Source organism: Mobula birostris, unplaced genomic scaffold, assembly GCF_030028105.1.
Source record: "Mobula birostris isolate sMobBir1 unplaced genomic scaffold, sMobBir1.hap1 scaffold_892, whole genome shotgun sequence".
Taxonomy (NCBI): domain Eukaryota; kingdom Metazoa; phylum Chordata; class Chondrichthyes; order Myliobatiformes; family Myliobatidae; genus Mobula; species Mobula birostris.
In genome coordinates this window covers 141,610-158,162 of record NW_027278609.1, presented here as the reverse complement: position 1 = coordinate 158,162, position 16,553 = coordinate 141,610, and the positions used below count along the sequence as shown (strand labels likewise).

At 49.7% G+C, this 16,553-nt stretch overlaps 1 protein-coding gene across 1 annotated transcript; it reads left to right on the top strand.

Moving 5' to 3' along the window:
* Window positions 1-15,316: 15,316 nt before the first annotated feature.
* Window positions 15,317-16,102, top strand: timm10 (translocase of inner mitochondrial membrane 10 homolog (yeast)). Its single transcript, XM_072250981.1, has one exon. It carries the CDS (start codon window positions 15,343-15,345, stop codon window positions 15,541-15,543), a length of 201 nt encoding a protein of 66 aa, XP_072107082.1. The 5' UTR covers window positions 15,317-15,342; the 3' UTR covers window positions 15,544-16,102.
* Window positions 16,103-16,553: the final 451 nt, after the last annotated feature.

The following is a 16,553-nucleotide window of genomic DNA, read 5'->3' as shown; positions in this document are numbered from 1 at the left end:
GAGTCCTGAGGCAATATGCACAACATTTTCCAGTCTGGGACATTGGTGATTCCATACCAGGCCTTGATGCAGCCAGTCGATACAGTCTCCACTGCAGATCTATAGATGGTTGTCAGAGCTTTACATGTCATGCCCAAACTAACACATTTGCCTGCGTTTATCCCTCGAGGGTCCAGTAAGATGGAGGAACTGAGGGAAATACATGTTAGTAGGGAAGTGGTGTTAGGTAAATTGAAGGGATTAAAGGCAGATAAATCCCCAGGGCCAGATAGTCTGCATCCCAGAGTGCTGAAGGAAGTAGCCCAAGAAATAGTGGATGCATTAGAGATAATTTTTCAAAACTCGTTAGATTCTGGACTAGTTCCTGAGGATTGGAGGGTGGCTAATGTAACCCCACTTTTTTAAAAAAGGAGGGAGAGAGAAACCGGGGAATTATAGACGGGTAAGCCTGACATCGGTGGTGGGGAAACTGCTGGAGTCAGTTATCAAAGATTTGGAAAGCGGTGAAATCATCGGACAAAGTCAGCATGGATTTGTGAAAGGAAAATCATGTCTGACGAATCTCATAGAATTTTTTGAGGATGTAACTAGTAGAGTGGATAGGGGAGAACCAGTGGATGTGGTATATTTGGATTTTCAAAAGGCTTTTGACAAGGTCCCACACAGGAAATTAGTGTGCAAACTTAATGCACACCGTATTGGGGGTAAGGTATTGATGTGGATAGAGAATTGGTTGGCAGACAGGAATCAGAGTGGGAATAAACGGGACCTTTTCAGAATGGCAGGCAGTGACTAGTGGGGTACCACAAGGCTCAGTGCTGGGACCCCAGTTGTTTACAATATATATTAATGACTTGGACGAGGGAATTAAATGCAGCATCTCCAAGTTTGCGGATGACATGAAGCTGGGTGGCAGTGTTAGCTGTGAGGAGGATGCTAAGAGGATGCAGGGTGACTTGGATAGGTTAGGTGAGTGGGCAAATTCATGGCAGATGCAATTTAATGTGGATAAATGTGAAGTTATCAACTTTGGTGGCAAGAACAGGAAAGCAGATTATTATCTGAATGGTGGCCGATTAGGAAAAGGGGAGGTGCAACGAGACCTGGGTGTCATTATACACCAGTCATTGAAAGTGGGCATGCAGGTACAGCAGGCGGTGAAAAAGGCGAATGGTATGCTGGCATTTATAGCGAGAGGATATGAGTACAGGAGCAGGGAGGTACTACTGCAGTTGTACAAGGCCTTGGTGAGACCACACCTGGAGTATTGTGTGCAGTTTTGGTCCCCTAATCTGAGGAAAGACATTCTTGCCATAGAGCGAGTACAAAGAAGGTTCACCAAATTGGTTCCTGGGATGGCAGGACTTTCATGTGAAGAAAGACTGGATCGACTAGGCTTATACCCGCTGGAATTTAGAAGATTGAGGGGGGATCTGATTGAAACGTATAAAATCTAAAGGGATTGGACGGGCTAGATGCAGGAAGATTGTTTCCGATGTTGGGGAAGTCCAGAACGAGGGGTCACAGTTTGAGGATAAAGGGGAAGCCTTTTAGGACCGAGATTAGGAAAAACTTCTTCACTCAGAGAGTGGTGAATCTGTGGAATTCTCTGCCACAGGAAACAGTTGAGGCCAGTTCATTGGCTGTATTTAAGAGGGAGTTAGATATGGCCCTTGTGGCTACGGGGGTCAGGGGGTATGGAGGGAAGGGGTTCTGAGTTGGATGATCAGCCATGATCACACTGAATGGCAGTGCAGGCTCGAAGGGCCGAATGGCCTACTCCTGCACCTATGTTCTATGTTTCTATGAAACCTGGGGTCCAGGAGCCCCTTGCTTCATGGTACAGGTTTCCCCCGCCATCCGAAGGTAGAGCGTTCCAGTGAAACGGTTCGTAAGCCGGAATGTCGTAAAGCGAAGAAGCAATTACCATTTATTTATATGGGAAAATTTTGTGAGTGTTCGCAGACCCAAAAATAACCTACCAAATCATGCCAAATAACACATAAAACCTAAAATAACAGTAACATATAGTAAAAGCAGGAATGATATGATAAATACATAGGCCTATATAAAGTAGAAATACTTCTCTACAACGATTGCCTGCAGAGATCTCCGTAGCAAAAATCTCACGCAAGCACTGTTGGCATAAACGTGCTCTCCAGTAATCTTTAAGCTATGAAGCTGCCAAATCATACCAAATAACACATAAAAATACACAGCCTATATAAAGTAGAAATAATGTATGTACAGTGTAGTATGAGTCGTCGCAGGTTTGGGGTGGTGCACTGGTCCCCACCCTCCAGGCCGCCAACCCGATACATTGCCAGGAAGAACGCAGCAGTAGCCGGGAGGCACACAGCACATCTTTAATAAAAAAGCCGAAATAAAACATGTTAATGAATTAGGTGCCGCCAACACATAATTGTCGGCCCAGATCAGAGGCGATGCAATCGGAAATCGGCAACTGATGTGAGCCGACAATTACGTGTCGGCAACACCTAATTAATTAGCTTGCTTATTTCGGCTTTTTTCTTAAAGATGTGCTGTGTGCCTCCCGGCTACTGTCGCATTCTCCGCGAATCGGTACGGTATCTGTCCGCAGCCTGGGTGTTGGGCTGGTGGGACACGGGGGTGTCATCTCATCGTTGATCAGGGCAGGCAGCTCATCTTCTCCTATGACTGCCCGCCTCGATGTCGGAGATCGAGGTTCGTCGTCTGCTGTGGCTGATGTGGAAGACTTGCTTGACTGCTGAGCCTCGCGCATTTTTCTATCGCACAGTTCTTTGTAAGGACTCAAAATGTCCTGCAAATATCCCCTAAACCTACGTACCCTTTCAAAATTAAAGTCGTACTTTATCATTACAGCAAAAATCTCACGCAGTTGCTTCACGTTCAGTTCACTACTGCATTCGGTTTCCATTGTTATCCTTGTGGGGGACACCTGTACCGGCTCGTGGCGTCTAAAAACAAAATGGAGCTCAGGAGCCCCAGCTCTAAACCTTTCCCATCCATGGCCCCGTCTGGGTGCATTTTAAATGTGGGGAAGATTTCCTGGGGGTGTTTATTTTACTGATTCGGAGATCTCGCGTGCAGCTGACCCATCCGGCCCTACAAAGCTCGCAGCCCCAGCGCGCTCCCACCCCCGACAGCCCAGTTTTAACCCTAACCTCATCACGGGACGGTTTATTGAATGGAATTGACTTCATTACTGACATCCTTCGTATACATGAGGAGTGAAAATCTTTGTGTTACGTCTCCGTCTAAATGTGCAATTTATAGTAAATATTGTGCACAACAGGACAGTCAACATAACATAGAAATACAGTTGCATCAGCATGAGTTAATGAGTCTTATGGCCGGGTGGAAGAAGCTGTCCCGGAGCCTGTTGGTCCTGGCTTTTATGCTGTGGTACCGTTTCCCGGATGGTAGCAGCAGGAACAGTTTGTGGTTGTGGTGAATTGGGTCCCCAATATCCTTTGGGCCCTTTTTACACACCTGTCTCTGTAAATGTCCTGAATAGTGGGAAGTTCACATCTACAGATGTGCTGGGCTGTCCGCACCACTCTCTGCAGGTTCCTGTGATTAAGGGAAGTACAGTTCCCATACCAGGCAGTGATGCAGCCAGTCAGGATGCTCTCAATTATGTCCTTGTAGAAAGTTCTTAGGATTTGGGCCCCATCCCAAACTTCTTCAACTGTCTGAGGTGAAAGAGTCGCTGTTGTGCTTTTTTCACAACACAGCCAGTATGTACAGACCATGTGAGATCCTCGGTGATGTTTATGCTGAGGAACTTAAAGCTGTTCACCCTCTCAACCCCAGATCCATTGATGTCAATAGGGGTTAGCCTGTCTCCATTCCTCCTGTCATCCACAATCGGCTCCTTTGTTTTTGTGACAATGAGGGAGAGTTTGTTCTCTTCGCATCACTGTGTCAGGGTGATGACTTCTTCCCTGTAGGCCGCCTCGTTATTGTTTGAGATTAGGCCAGTCAGTGTAGTGTCGTCAGCAAATTTAATTAGCAGATCAGAGCTGTGAGTGGCGACACAGCCATGGGTGTCCAGGGGGTAAAGGAGGGCCAATTAGCCTACGTTGGGGGGAAATCGGAGCGCCCGGGGGAAGCCCGCGCGATCCGCGGGGAGGACGGGCAGGGAGCCAGAGTCGGACTCTGAACTCCGGCGCCCCGGAGCTGCGTTAGCGTCAGGCGACCCACTGCGCTTGAGAAGAGGGCGTCTGCTCGGTGTTACAAACACGATGACGGGTGCGCGGATACAGTCAATTCAACACCGTAGCTCAGGATCGGGCCCGTTGGCCTGTCTAGTCCGGGCCGAACCATTTAAAACAGCCTGCTCCCATCCGGGACCACTGCCCCCCCCACCCAGGTACCCGTCCAAACTTCTCCTCAACGTTGAAATCGAGTTCGTGTCGGCCGCCTCCGTTGGCAGCTCGTTTGCCCACTCTCACCACCCTCCGAGGGAAGAATTTCCCCTTGTGTTCCCCTTCAACGTTTCACCTTTCACCCTTAACCTGTAAACTTAAATTCGCCGGACCAGTAACCGCACCATACGGTTCTTCACTTTATCGTTTTCACCGGTTTATTTCTTCGAGCTCAGCCGGCGAGAAGCTCGGAGCCAAACATCAAAGAGACAGAATTTCTCTCTCTCTCTCTCTCTCTCTCTCTCTCTCTCTCTCTCTCTCTCTCTCTCTCTCTCTCTCTCTGGTGGCTCACGACAAGCTTCTGTCTAACATTCAGAAACAATACAATTTATAGGACTATCGATACAAAGAGCAATCAGTTCAACAGATATTGCAGCCAAGTCCGTCGGAGCAAAACTGTAATTACTTAGGTAAGAGAGTCCACTAAATCTGAGCTTTGATTAAGAAAGGAATGTTCTGTCCAGCCTTTATCAGTTACTCCCTTTCGTTAGAGACAAGGGAGGGAGCTTAATTTAGTGCTGCGAAACAGTAAGACATGGTGTGTGAATCCAGCCCCCCATACTGTTCTCAAGGGACAGTGCTGAGTCGTTAATCTAAACAAGCTGAAGGCAGGTTCCTTAGCGAAGGACAGCCTCTGCACACTGTCCAAAGCAAAGCGCACACAAGCTGGCACTTAATTTTAACCCATTAGAGTCTAAGAATCATTTCTTACATCCCCAATTATCCTTAAAACTCTACCAAACCTACGACCTCTGGTTCTGGTCTGGCCCGACCTCAGTGGAGAAAAGGCATTTAGCCGTCTACATCCCTCTACCAAATCTCCCCCCTCCCATTCTCCTATGCTCCAGAGAATAAAGTCCCAGCCGATTCAACGTTTCCCCATGACTCAGATCCTCGAGGCCCGGCAACATGCCTGTAAATTTTCCCTGCACTCTTTCAGTCTTATTTACATCTTTCCCGGAGGTCGGCGACTGTAAACTGCTGTCAGTACTCTGAATCGGGCCTCACCGGCGTCTCCTAGCAACCTCAGCATAACGTCCCGTCTCCTGTACTCAATACTTCGATTTGTGAAGGCCAGTGTGCTAAAATCTTTCTTCTGACCCTGTCTCACCATGACACCACTTTCAAGGAGTTACGGATCTGTATCAAATCTCCCCTCATTTTCCTACGCTCTAGAGAATACAGTACCCACCTCTACAATCTTTCCTTGCAACCCGGGTACCTCCAGACCTGCCAACGTCCTTGCAAAATTTCTCTGCACTCTATCAACCTTTCCTGGAGGTCGGTGATCGAAAACTGCACACAATACTCCAAATTAGGGCTCACCATCGTCTTAAAACAGTTTCAATATAACACCTCACCTCCTGGAGCTTTCGATTTGTGAAGGTCAATGTGCCCGAGGCTTTCTTTACGACCCTGTCTACCTGTGACACCACTTTCCATGAGTTATGGACCTGTGTTCCCAGATCCCTCTGTTCCACCACACTCCTCAGTGCCCCACCGTTCACTGTGTCTGACCTACCCTGGTTGGTCCTACCAAAGTGCAGCTCCTCGCACTTGTCTGCGTTGAATTCCCATCTGCCGTTTTCTCGATCCATGTTTTCCCGCTGGTCCAGGTCCCACTGCAAAGCTTTGATGGCCTTCCTCGCTGTCCGCGACTCCCCCAATCTTGGTGTCACCCGCAAATCTGCCCACCCAGTTCACCGCGTTATCACCCAGATCGTCGATCTAGACGACAAACAGCAACGGACCCGGCTCCGAACCCTGCAGCTCTCCACTGGTCACAGGCCTCCAGTCGGACAGGCAACTATCTCCCACCTGTCTCTGGCTTCTCCCGCAAAGCCAACGTCCAGTCCATCGTGAGCCACCTTCTAGATGTTGGTGTCACCGTGGAGAGATGGGCTAGTGGGGTGGAGACACGTCTCTACCAAAAGGAGGTGCAAGGCACTCCTTCCCTCCACAGGTTGCTCCTGCTCAGCCCCCCGATCAGGGTCATGTGAGGAAATAACTGATTAACAAAAATAAAATGTTAGAATTATTTTTTCTGGAAAAAAGAAAGGAGGAGAAAAGAACCCCTACTAACTAAAACAAAAAAAAAACGGGGAAAAAACTATTGGGAGCACAACCCCGGAGCTATACGCCATGCCATAAAGAAAAACATCAATCTGCCAACTCAAATCCATTTAAACGAGAATAAGAAGGGAACCATCTTAATTAACTCAAATCAAATGATAGTAATGAGCAAAAGAGCCCCACCTTTTCTCAAAGTCAAATCGAGGATCAAAAGTTCAACTTCTGATTTGCTCCAAACTAAGACATAGCATCTCCTGAGAGAGCCATTGTATCAAAGTGGGAGAAAAGGCATCTTTCCATCTCAATAAAATAGCCCTTCTGGCCAGTAATGTGACGAATGCAATTGCATGCGTCAAGTCACTCGGGTCACGTGTCTTGGCCCCCGTCCCGCCGTTCGGGGTCTGACCAACATCCGAGCCTCCTGGCCGCGTCGGCGTGCTCTTACGCATTGAGTTTCTGCCACGCGATCGGCCGATCAGACAGTCGCGTCGCGCAAAGGGCCTGGGCGCGTGTACTCAGCTGGGGTGCCTGAACCTTTTGCACGGCCCTGTGGAAACTCGATGGATTTTGCTCTGCACGGCTGCCAGCAAAAGGAACAAACCAACACAAATTTCGCGACGTGCGGGTGATGATAAACCTGACTCTGATGTGCGTCTCTGTCGCGGGAATGAGGGGACAGGGAGAGGGGATTGGTTCGGATTGGTAGCGTCTGCAGATTTTCTGGGGGGGGGGTTTATTATTAATTTTTTATAGCAACACCAACAAATTAGATTCAATACAACCAATTGCCAATTACATTTTGACTGTTTAACCCAGCCACCCCGCAACCTTCACCACCATCCACTCTTCCCCCCAACACATACCTCTCCCCTCCAACCAACTGAATAGTAGTACATACACAGACAAAGCATTCCTATTTTAACAAAAGATCTTTTAAGTTAGATATCAAATTTGTCCACATTATGATCCTGTTTGGTGGTGCATCATTTATTCTTGCTGATGAAAGTTCCAGGTCCAAAAAGCTCCAAAGCCAGTGAGTATTTGAAATACCATAGGGAGGTTTCCAACGCTGGACTACAATCTTCTTAGCTGCAGTCAGGCCTGCCAGCCAGATTATTGCATGTTTTTTTCCGTGAGGGAAAGGTGGGAGTCATCATTTAGAAGATATACAGCGGGGTCCATTGGTAATTGTACCCCTCTTAGTTCTGTGAGGATACTGATAACCTTCCCCCACAAACCCAAAAACCCCTGGACGTTCCCATACAACATGTCTAAAAGAGCCAACTGTTCCGTGGGGGCAAAATGAGCAATGTGGGTCAGGAACCAGTCCCATTTGAGATTTTCTGGTGTTCAATGCTAACTTATTTGCTCTTGGTATCCGCGTGCTGGTTTCCTACGTTTTTGTGGGGGGAACGTCCCTGCTACCGTGTTCCCGATCGCTTGCCGTTCGTAGCTACTCCAAGGGGGCATAATGATTGGAAGAAAGTATAACAGGGCAAGTTGTTCACTCGGAGGGGTCATCATCACAGCTTGTCACACTAGACAGCCAGCCACTCTAGTGTTGTCTGGTTAGTCATAGTCATACCTTATTGATCCCGAGGGAAATTGGTTTTCGTTACAGTTGCACCATAAATAATAAATAGTAATAAAACCATAAATAATTAGATAATAATATGTAAATTATGCCAGATGGAAATAAGTCCAGGACCAGCCTATTGGCTCAGGGTGTCTGACCCTCCAAGGGAGGAGTTGTAAAGTTTGATGGCCACAGGCAGGAATGACTTCCTATGACGCTCTGTGCTGCATCTCGGTGGAATGAGTCTCTGGCTGAACGTACTCCTGTGCCCACCCAGTACGTTATGTAGTGGATGGGAGACATTGTCCAAGATGGCATGCAACTTGGACAGCAACCTCTTTTCAGACACCACCGTGAGAGAGTCCAGTTCCATCTCCACAACGTCACTGGCCTAACGAATGAGTTTGTTGATCCTGTTGGTGTCTGCTACCCTCAGCCTGCTGCCCCAGCACACAACAGCAAACATGATAGCACTGGCCACCACAGACTCGTAGAACATCCTCAGCATCGTCCGGCAGATGTTAAAGGACCTCAGTCTCCTCAGGAAATAAGCCCCCCACTTCACCATATTGTCTCCCGTCCGACAATCTCCCGCTCTCGCCCTGTTGAGAGTGCACCACTTCCGTCCGTCAAGCAGTTCCCCGTCTGGTTACATTTGTGTGGGGTCTTGCGCTGTATTGTTTGGTGGGGTTCTGGCTTCTGTTTGTTGCCAGAGGTCAATCCTGTATGTTTGAGGGGGATGCTTCCCCCACTGTAGCAAAGGCTTTTGCTCGATTTTAGACGGTTGGAAACCGGCACATGGTGATGTAGTGGGTGCCGTGGATCCGAGTTCTGTTGACCGTTTTCAATTTTTGTTGTAGTGTGTCTTAGGATCTCTGGGGGAGCAATGCCTGCAAGTCTGTAAATGATGTAAGTGGGTGTGGGGCGCAGTGTGGCGGTGATTATTCGGCAGGGCTCGTTAAGCAGCGGGTCTATTTTCTTCGCACGGGCTGACCTGCCCCACACCGGTGCACAGTATTCTGCAGAGTGCTAGGGCAGTTGATCCAAGTGTGTGAGCATTAGCTCCCCATTTCGTGTCTGCTAACTTTTTCAAGGGAGAATTGCGGGAGCCGGCTTTCCCTCGGGAGTTTCTTGGATGTGGGCGGCAAATGAGAGCGTCCTGTCCAGTGACACGCCCAGGTAAATCGGAGTCGGGCGGTGTTCGAGTTCCTTGCCACACCAAGAGACCTGGAGTTTCCGAGCTGCTTCTCGATTCCTCAGGGGGGAATGCACACGCTTGAGTTGTTGACGGCTTTGGGTTCAGAGACCATTTTTCAGAATACTGCCTCATTGCATCGAGGACTGCTGTAAGTCGCACTTCGACTTCTTGGAAGGAGTTAGCTTGTATTTCACGCCCTGTGTGGGCAGTGGTAAAACCAGATACTTTAGCAACGTTTAAGTAACTCATAGATGGTTACTTGGACGAGGCTTCATAAAGAACTGGCGAGGCCTCCCTTGCAGGCCTGTGAGCTGTTTTTTGGGGGGAGGCCTCATCTAAGAAAGGAAGCTCTGTCCGCCAGAGAAAGCAGGATCCCCCAGTGGCCACACATTTTAACTCCACATCCCATTTCCATTCTGACATGTCTATCCACGGCCTCCTCTACTGTAAAGATGAAGCCACACTCAGGTTGGAGGAACAACACCTTATATTCCGTCTGGGTAGCCTCCAACCTGATGGCATGAACATTGACTTCTCTGACCCGCTAATGCCCCACCTCCCCCTTGTACCCCATCCATTATTTATTTTTATACACACATTCTTTCTCTCTCTCTCCTTTTTCTCCCTCTGTCCCTCTCAGTATACCCCTTGCCTGTCCTCTGTTTCCCCCCTCCCCCTTTTCTTTCTCCCCGGACCTCCAGTCCCATGATCCTCTCGTATCCCTTTTGCCAATCACCTGTCCAGCTCTTGGCCCCAACCCTCCCCGTCCTGTCTTCTCCTATCATTTTGGATCTCCCCGTCCCCCTCCAACTTTCAAATCCCTTACTAACTCTTCCTTCAGTTAGTCCTGACAAAGGATCCCGGCCTGAAACGTCGACTGTACCTCTTCCTAGAGATGCTGCCTGGCCTGCTGTGTTCACCAGCAACTTTTATGCGTGTTGCTTGTAAGAAAGGATGTGCCGACATTGGAGAGGGTGGCGAAAATGATTCTGGGAGGGGAAAGGCTTGTCAGACGAGGAGCGTTCGATGCCTCTGGGCCTGTAAGGCGTTGGAATTCAGGACGAGGGGTGGGCTGGCTGAGGCCTGTGGAACGCCGAAAGGCCTCGAGAGAGAGAGAGAGAGTGAGAGAGAAAGCGGACACAGAGGATGGGGCCAGGGAACGCAGCCTCAGAGCAGAGGGGGTCGTCCTTTTGGAACGGAGATGAGGAGGAATTTATCGAGCCAGAGGGTGATGAATCTGCGGAATTCGTTGCCACAGGCAGCTGTGGAGGCCATGTCTTTGGGTATATTTAAGGCAGGGGATGATAGATTCTTGATTGGACAGGACACGCAGGGATACGGGGGGCAGGCAGGAGATTGGGGCCGAGAGGAAAATGGATCAGCCGTGATGAAGTGGCAGAGCAGACTCAATGGGATAATTGGCCCAATTCTGCTCCTGTATCTTGTGAGTCACGGTAGGGAGCGGGGAGCGCCAGAAAGACCTTCTGTATTGATCAATAAGCCAGTTATTTGGAATTGGGTGACCTCGCCTGCTGTTTTAGGGCTGGGTGTGTCTGCACCCACCCCCCACCCCCGTTACTCCTTCCCTGCCCCCCGTCCCACACCCCCTCCCGCCCTCGCCGTTCCCAACATCCTTTGCTGCTGCCAGATTGACAAACTCGCTGTCTGCTCCACGTTATCTATCTGTCTCCCGTGCCTCTTGCACAGCACTGGTGCTGATAACGTGGTCACTGAGTATATATTGTTGGTTTGTAAAACATTTAAACTACGAAGTTCAGGATCAGGGTTATCGTTACCGGTATATGTCATGAAGTATGTCGGGTAGAGCAGGGGTCCCCAACCCTTTTCTGCACCGCGGACCGGTGTAATATTGACAATATTCTTGCGGACCGGCTGGGGGGGCGGGGGGGGGGTGTTCAAGCAGGGTTAAACTCACCTCAACATCTCTTTTACAGTTAGGGTTGCCGACTTTCTCACTCCCAGATAAGGGACAAAAGTAGCAGTCAAATCCCGGGACACTTTACCCCAGGAAAAACTACCATGACCATGAAGCCTTGCGTGGGCACCTGTGTGTAGATGTGATGTGCACATGTGCGTATGTGCCGATTTTTTCCCCCACAAATTGGTTTTGCCTTCATCTTCCCAACTACACTGTACATACATTATTTCTACTTTATATAGGCTGTGTATTTATCATATCATTCCTGCTACTATATGTTAGTGTTAATTATTTTCGGCTTTATGTTTTATGGGTTATTTTTTGGATCTGGGAACGCTCAAATTTTTTTCCCATGTAAATTAATGGTAATTGCTTCTTCGCTTCACGCCATTTCAGCACGAAAGGTTTCATAGGAACGCTGTACCTCAGCGAGGGAAATACAGGACAAGGGTGGTCCCGTATGGGACAAACCAATTTAGCTCAATATACGGGATGTCCCGGCTACTACGGGACAGTTGGCAGCCCTACGTTCCAGTGACAGGGCATGAGGAAAGGTGCAGCTGACTCATATCGTTTCCTCACGGCCCGGTAGCACGTGCTTTGCGGCCCCGTATGGTGGTTGGGGGCCGCTGCTGTCGTCCACCTGCAACATTTTTGCCCATTCTTCCAATTTGTCCAAGTCCTGTTGCGATGGCATTGCTTCCTCAGCACTACCTGCCCCCTCCACCTATCTTCGTATCATCTGCAGACTTTGCCACGCAGCTGTCGGTTCCATTATCTACTGTAAATCATTGACAAGCAATGAGAAAAGTAGCGGTCCCAATACTGACCCCTGAGGTACACCACCAGTCAACCATTAGTTTATTCCCACTCGCTGCCTCCTGCCTGTCAGCCACTCCTCTGCCCATTTCCCTGACTAGGCACAAGCACAAGCTGCTCTAAGAGGCCACCTCGCAGGCATTCAGCAAAATTTCCCCCTCTCGTGATCCGACACCAACCTGATTTTCCCGATTGAAGTCCCCCACTACAATTGTGTCATCGCCCTTAGTACAAAGGGAAAGGCTTCGGGAGTAAACCCTGAGGACAAACCCGGAGCTGGATTCCCTAAGGCAGTCCGACGCTGCTTTCAACCTCGTTTTGGCAACTCCTGCGACGACACTGGTGCCAAGCTGTGTGGGTCCTAGTGCCCTTCCCTTGGACAACATCGGTGTCGTGGGGAGGGGAGACTTGCAGCATGGGCAACTGCCGGTCTTCCATACAACCTTGCCCAGGCCTGCGCCCCGGAAACCTTCCAAGGCGCAAATCCGTGGTCTTACGAAACTAACGGATGCCACCGTGTCATGAAATTTGTTAACTTAGCAGCAGCAGCAGGACAATGAAATACTTGATAATATAGAAATAACTAAATATATAAATTGAAGTAAATATTATTAAATTTCTTTCCGTATGCCATCGGTCTTATGAACACTTGAATTTTAGTCTATTATAAACCAAGTACACCTGTACATACACAGGTGTACCTCATTGTATATAGTTCACAATTATTTGCACTATTGTTTTGTTTGCTTTTTGATTCTGTACAGCGAGAGCTCAGGGAAACCGGCATCAAATTCCCTGTATGTGTCCACGTAAATAAAGGATTCTGACTCTGATTCTGAAATAGTTAAATTAAGAACAGTGCAAAAATAGAAATAATATATTTCAGCTAAAAAGACTTTCGTTAGACCCCACTTGGAGTACTGTGCTCAGTTCTGGCCACCTCACTACAGGAGGAATGTGGATACGATAGAGAGAGTGCAGAGGAGATTTACAAGGGTGTTGCCTGGATTGGGGAGCCTGCCTGATGAGAATAGGTTGAGTGAACTCGGGCGTTTCTCCTTGGAGCGACGGAGGGTGAGAGGTGACCTGATAGAGGTGTATAAGGTGATGAGAGGCATTGATCGTGCAGATAGTCAGAGGCTTTTCCCCAGGGCTGGAATGGCTAGCATGAGAGGGCGCAGTTTGAAGGTGCTTGGAAGTAGGTACAGAGGGGATGTCAGGGGTAAGTTTTTCACACACAAAGTGGTGAGTGCGTGGAACGGGCTGCCGGTGACGTTGGTGGAGGTGGATACAACAGGGTCTTTTAAGAGACTCATAGCTAGGTACATGGAGCTTAGAAAAATAGAGAGCTGTGCGGTGGGGAAATTCTAGACAGTTTCTAGAGTAGGCTACATGATTGGCACAACATTGAGCCTGTAATGTGCTGTATGGTCCATGTTCTAAATTTAATACCCTGGTTTAAGACCATGCTTAATTTACTAATACAGTTGTTCTGTTGGGTATTTTGTGCAGATGTTTTCAAAATGCAATAATAGTTCCTTTAATTACATTATAGAATCAAGTATTTTATTTCATTTTTGCTGGTTAAAATAAGAATTCAGTTGATTAAATTGGGCTTGTTGAATTAGCCCATAGCCAGAGAATATCTTGTTCATATTCTTTGAGAGAGAGCGCAGGAACATTCTAGAGAGAATGGGTCAGCCATTTTTGAGAGAGCTCGGGATGGAAAAAGGAGAAAGGCGGAGGAAAGAAACGGACAGCAAATCTAGCGAGAGAACTGGTGAAAGGTTCAGGAGAATAAATTTGGAAGGTCAGAAAATCCTCATGCAGACTTCGGGCTGTCAGAGATTGTGCGGATAACTTTGAGTTAGCTCCGTCGCACACAGCCTGGGAGAAAGTTCAACGCCGGGACTCGGGGGAGTGGGTTATGGAGAGAGAGAGAGAGAGAGGGGCCGGGCAAGTTTGGACTTTTATTCCCTGGAGTGAAGGGGGTGATCTTGGGGAGGTGTGTAAAACCCCGAGGGGCGCAGTTAGAGTGCGTGAGCAGTTTTTCCCTTCCTCCAGAGGGGACAGGTTCAAGGTGGGAGAGGAGAGGTTGACCAGGAATCTGAGGGGCAACTTCTCCGGCCGGGGGAGGCCCGCAGATGGAGGCAGGTCCGGAATCAACAATTAATACACATTTGGACAGGTGCGCAGCCAGGAAACGCTGGGATACAGGACAGAGATGGTTCGAGAAGGCAGGGACAAGGTTGGCCAAAGGGCCTGTGACCCCTCACCTTAAACCCTTTGCCCTCTATTTTTTAAACTCTCCAACCTAACGGTGGGGGGTGGTGTTGGGGGAGATGGTGGCCGTCCATTTTATCCACACCTCTCGTCAACCTCCGTTAGCTCAACCTGTCAGCCTCCTTCGCTGAGGGGAAGCATTCCCACAGCCCCCACCCTGCCTCTCCTTGTAACGCAACATTTCATTACTGATTTAATTGGTGGGAGTGAATGGGAAGGGGTGGGGTCTATTGGGAGTGCGGACGGTGGGAGTGAACGGGAAGGGGTGGGGTCTATTGGGAGTGATGGGAAGGGGTGGGGTCTATTGGGAGTGAATAGGAAGGGCTGGGGTCTATTGGGAGTGTGGACGGTGGGAGTGAATGGGAAGGGTGGGGTCTATTGGGAGTGAATGGGAAGGGCTGGGGTCTATTGGGAGTGCAGACGGTGGGAGTGAATGGGAAGGGGTGGGGTCTATTGGGAGTGCGGACGGTGGGTGTGAATGGGAAGGGGTGGGGTCTATTGGGAGTGAATGGGAAGGGGTGGGGTCTATTGGGAGTGAATGGGAAGGGGTGGGGTCTGTTGGGAGTGAATGGGAAGGGGTGGGGTCTGTTGGGTGTGCGGACAGTGGGAGTAAATGGGAAGGGGTGGGGTCTGTTGGGAGTGAATGGGAACGGGTGGGGTCTAGTGGGAGTGATTGGGAAGGGGTGGGGTCCCTTTGGGTGTGCGGACAGTGGGAGTAAATGGGAAGAGGTGGGGTCCCAGTGGGAGTGAATTTGAAGGGGTGGGGTCCCTTTGGGTGTGCGGACAGTGGGAGTAAATGGGAAGAGGTGGGGTCCCAGTGGGAGTGAATTTGAAGGGGTGGGGTCCCTTTGGGTGTGCGGACAGTGGGAGTAAATGGGAAGAGGTGGGGTCCCAGTGGGAGTGAATTTGAAGGGGTGGGGTCCCTTTGGGTGTGCGGACAGACATCGGTGGGGACAGAGATGTACTCTGATCTGATTTGGTGACTGAGCTATGGGAGCCTCTTCTCTCTTCCACCCCCAGGATGACGCAGGCCTGCCACCGGAAGTGCGTGCCCCCCCACTACAAGGAGCCCGAGCTCTCCAAGGGCGAGTCTGTCTGCCTGGACCGCTGCGTGGCCAAGTACTTGGACGTCCACGAGCGACTGGGCCGCAAACTGACCGAACTCTCCGTGCAGGACGAGGAGCTGATGCGCAGGATGCAGCAGGGGTCCATCGGACAATGAGGCCGTCCTCGGGGAGGGGGGAGGTGATCTGACGCTGGGATGCCACTCCGCGCACCCGCCTCTTGACCCCCCCCTCCCAGAAAGACTCCTCCCTGATGTGACGTCTGCCCTCATCAAGATGGCTGCTTCCTGCGCCTCTTGTCTGCTTGACATGGCGGCTGACCTCAACAAGATGGCTGCCAGCCCAGGTAGAAGGGCAAGGTAGAGGGCAACAGGTGAGGGATGGGACAGCTGGGGAGGCTGTGTGGGGTGGCAGTGAGGTTCCTGGGCGTCAGAGGGTGAGGGCAGAAAGGGGTGGGGACCCAGTTGGGAGGATCGTTGGCGGGAGTGTGTCCTCCGCATCACACCAACGTCGTCACGTCTCCGGGACTGCTGGACGTCATGCAGATTTTTTAATATATATATTGGAGGCGTTTTAAACCGAGAACTCTCGCCCTTCCCAGCGACGTTTTCCTACGACGAGACGAGAGGTAACGATCAACCCGCAGGTTTCCAGCGAGGCATTGTTCCGCCATGCGGCTTTTGACTTGTGAAAATAATAAAACAGGTTTTTTTTAAATGTCCGTTGTAATTCCTCTGGTTTTTTGGTCCTTTGTTGTCACGGATGCAATGATAAACTCGCTCGCACCGACATCAGGTACACAGACAGGAAAGACTCCAGATGCAACGTACAGAAAGTGCTCGGCAGGTCAGGCAGCATCTGTGGGGTGGAACAAACGGCTGACGTGTCGGGCGGAGACCCTTCATTATCCCTGGAAAGCAGGGGAGGGGAGAGAAAGAAGTCAGAATTGAAGCTGGGGCAGGTGATGGGTGAGACCAGATGAGAGAGGAAGGAAGGAATGAAGTAAGAAGCTGGGAGGTAATGCCAATGATTTAGACTGCGGGATTCATGGATCTGTGGCTAAATTTGCCGATGATACAAAGATAGGTGGAGGAGCTGGTAGTGTTGAGGACACAGAGAGACTTAGATAGTTTAGGTGAATGGGCAAAGAAGTGGCAAATGAAACACA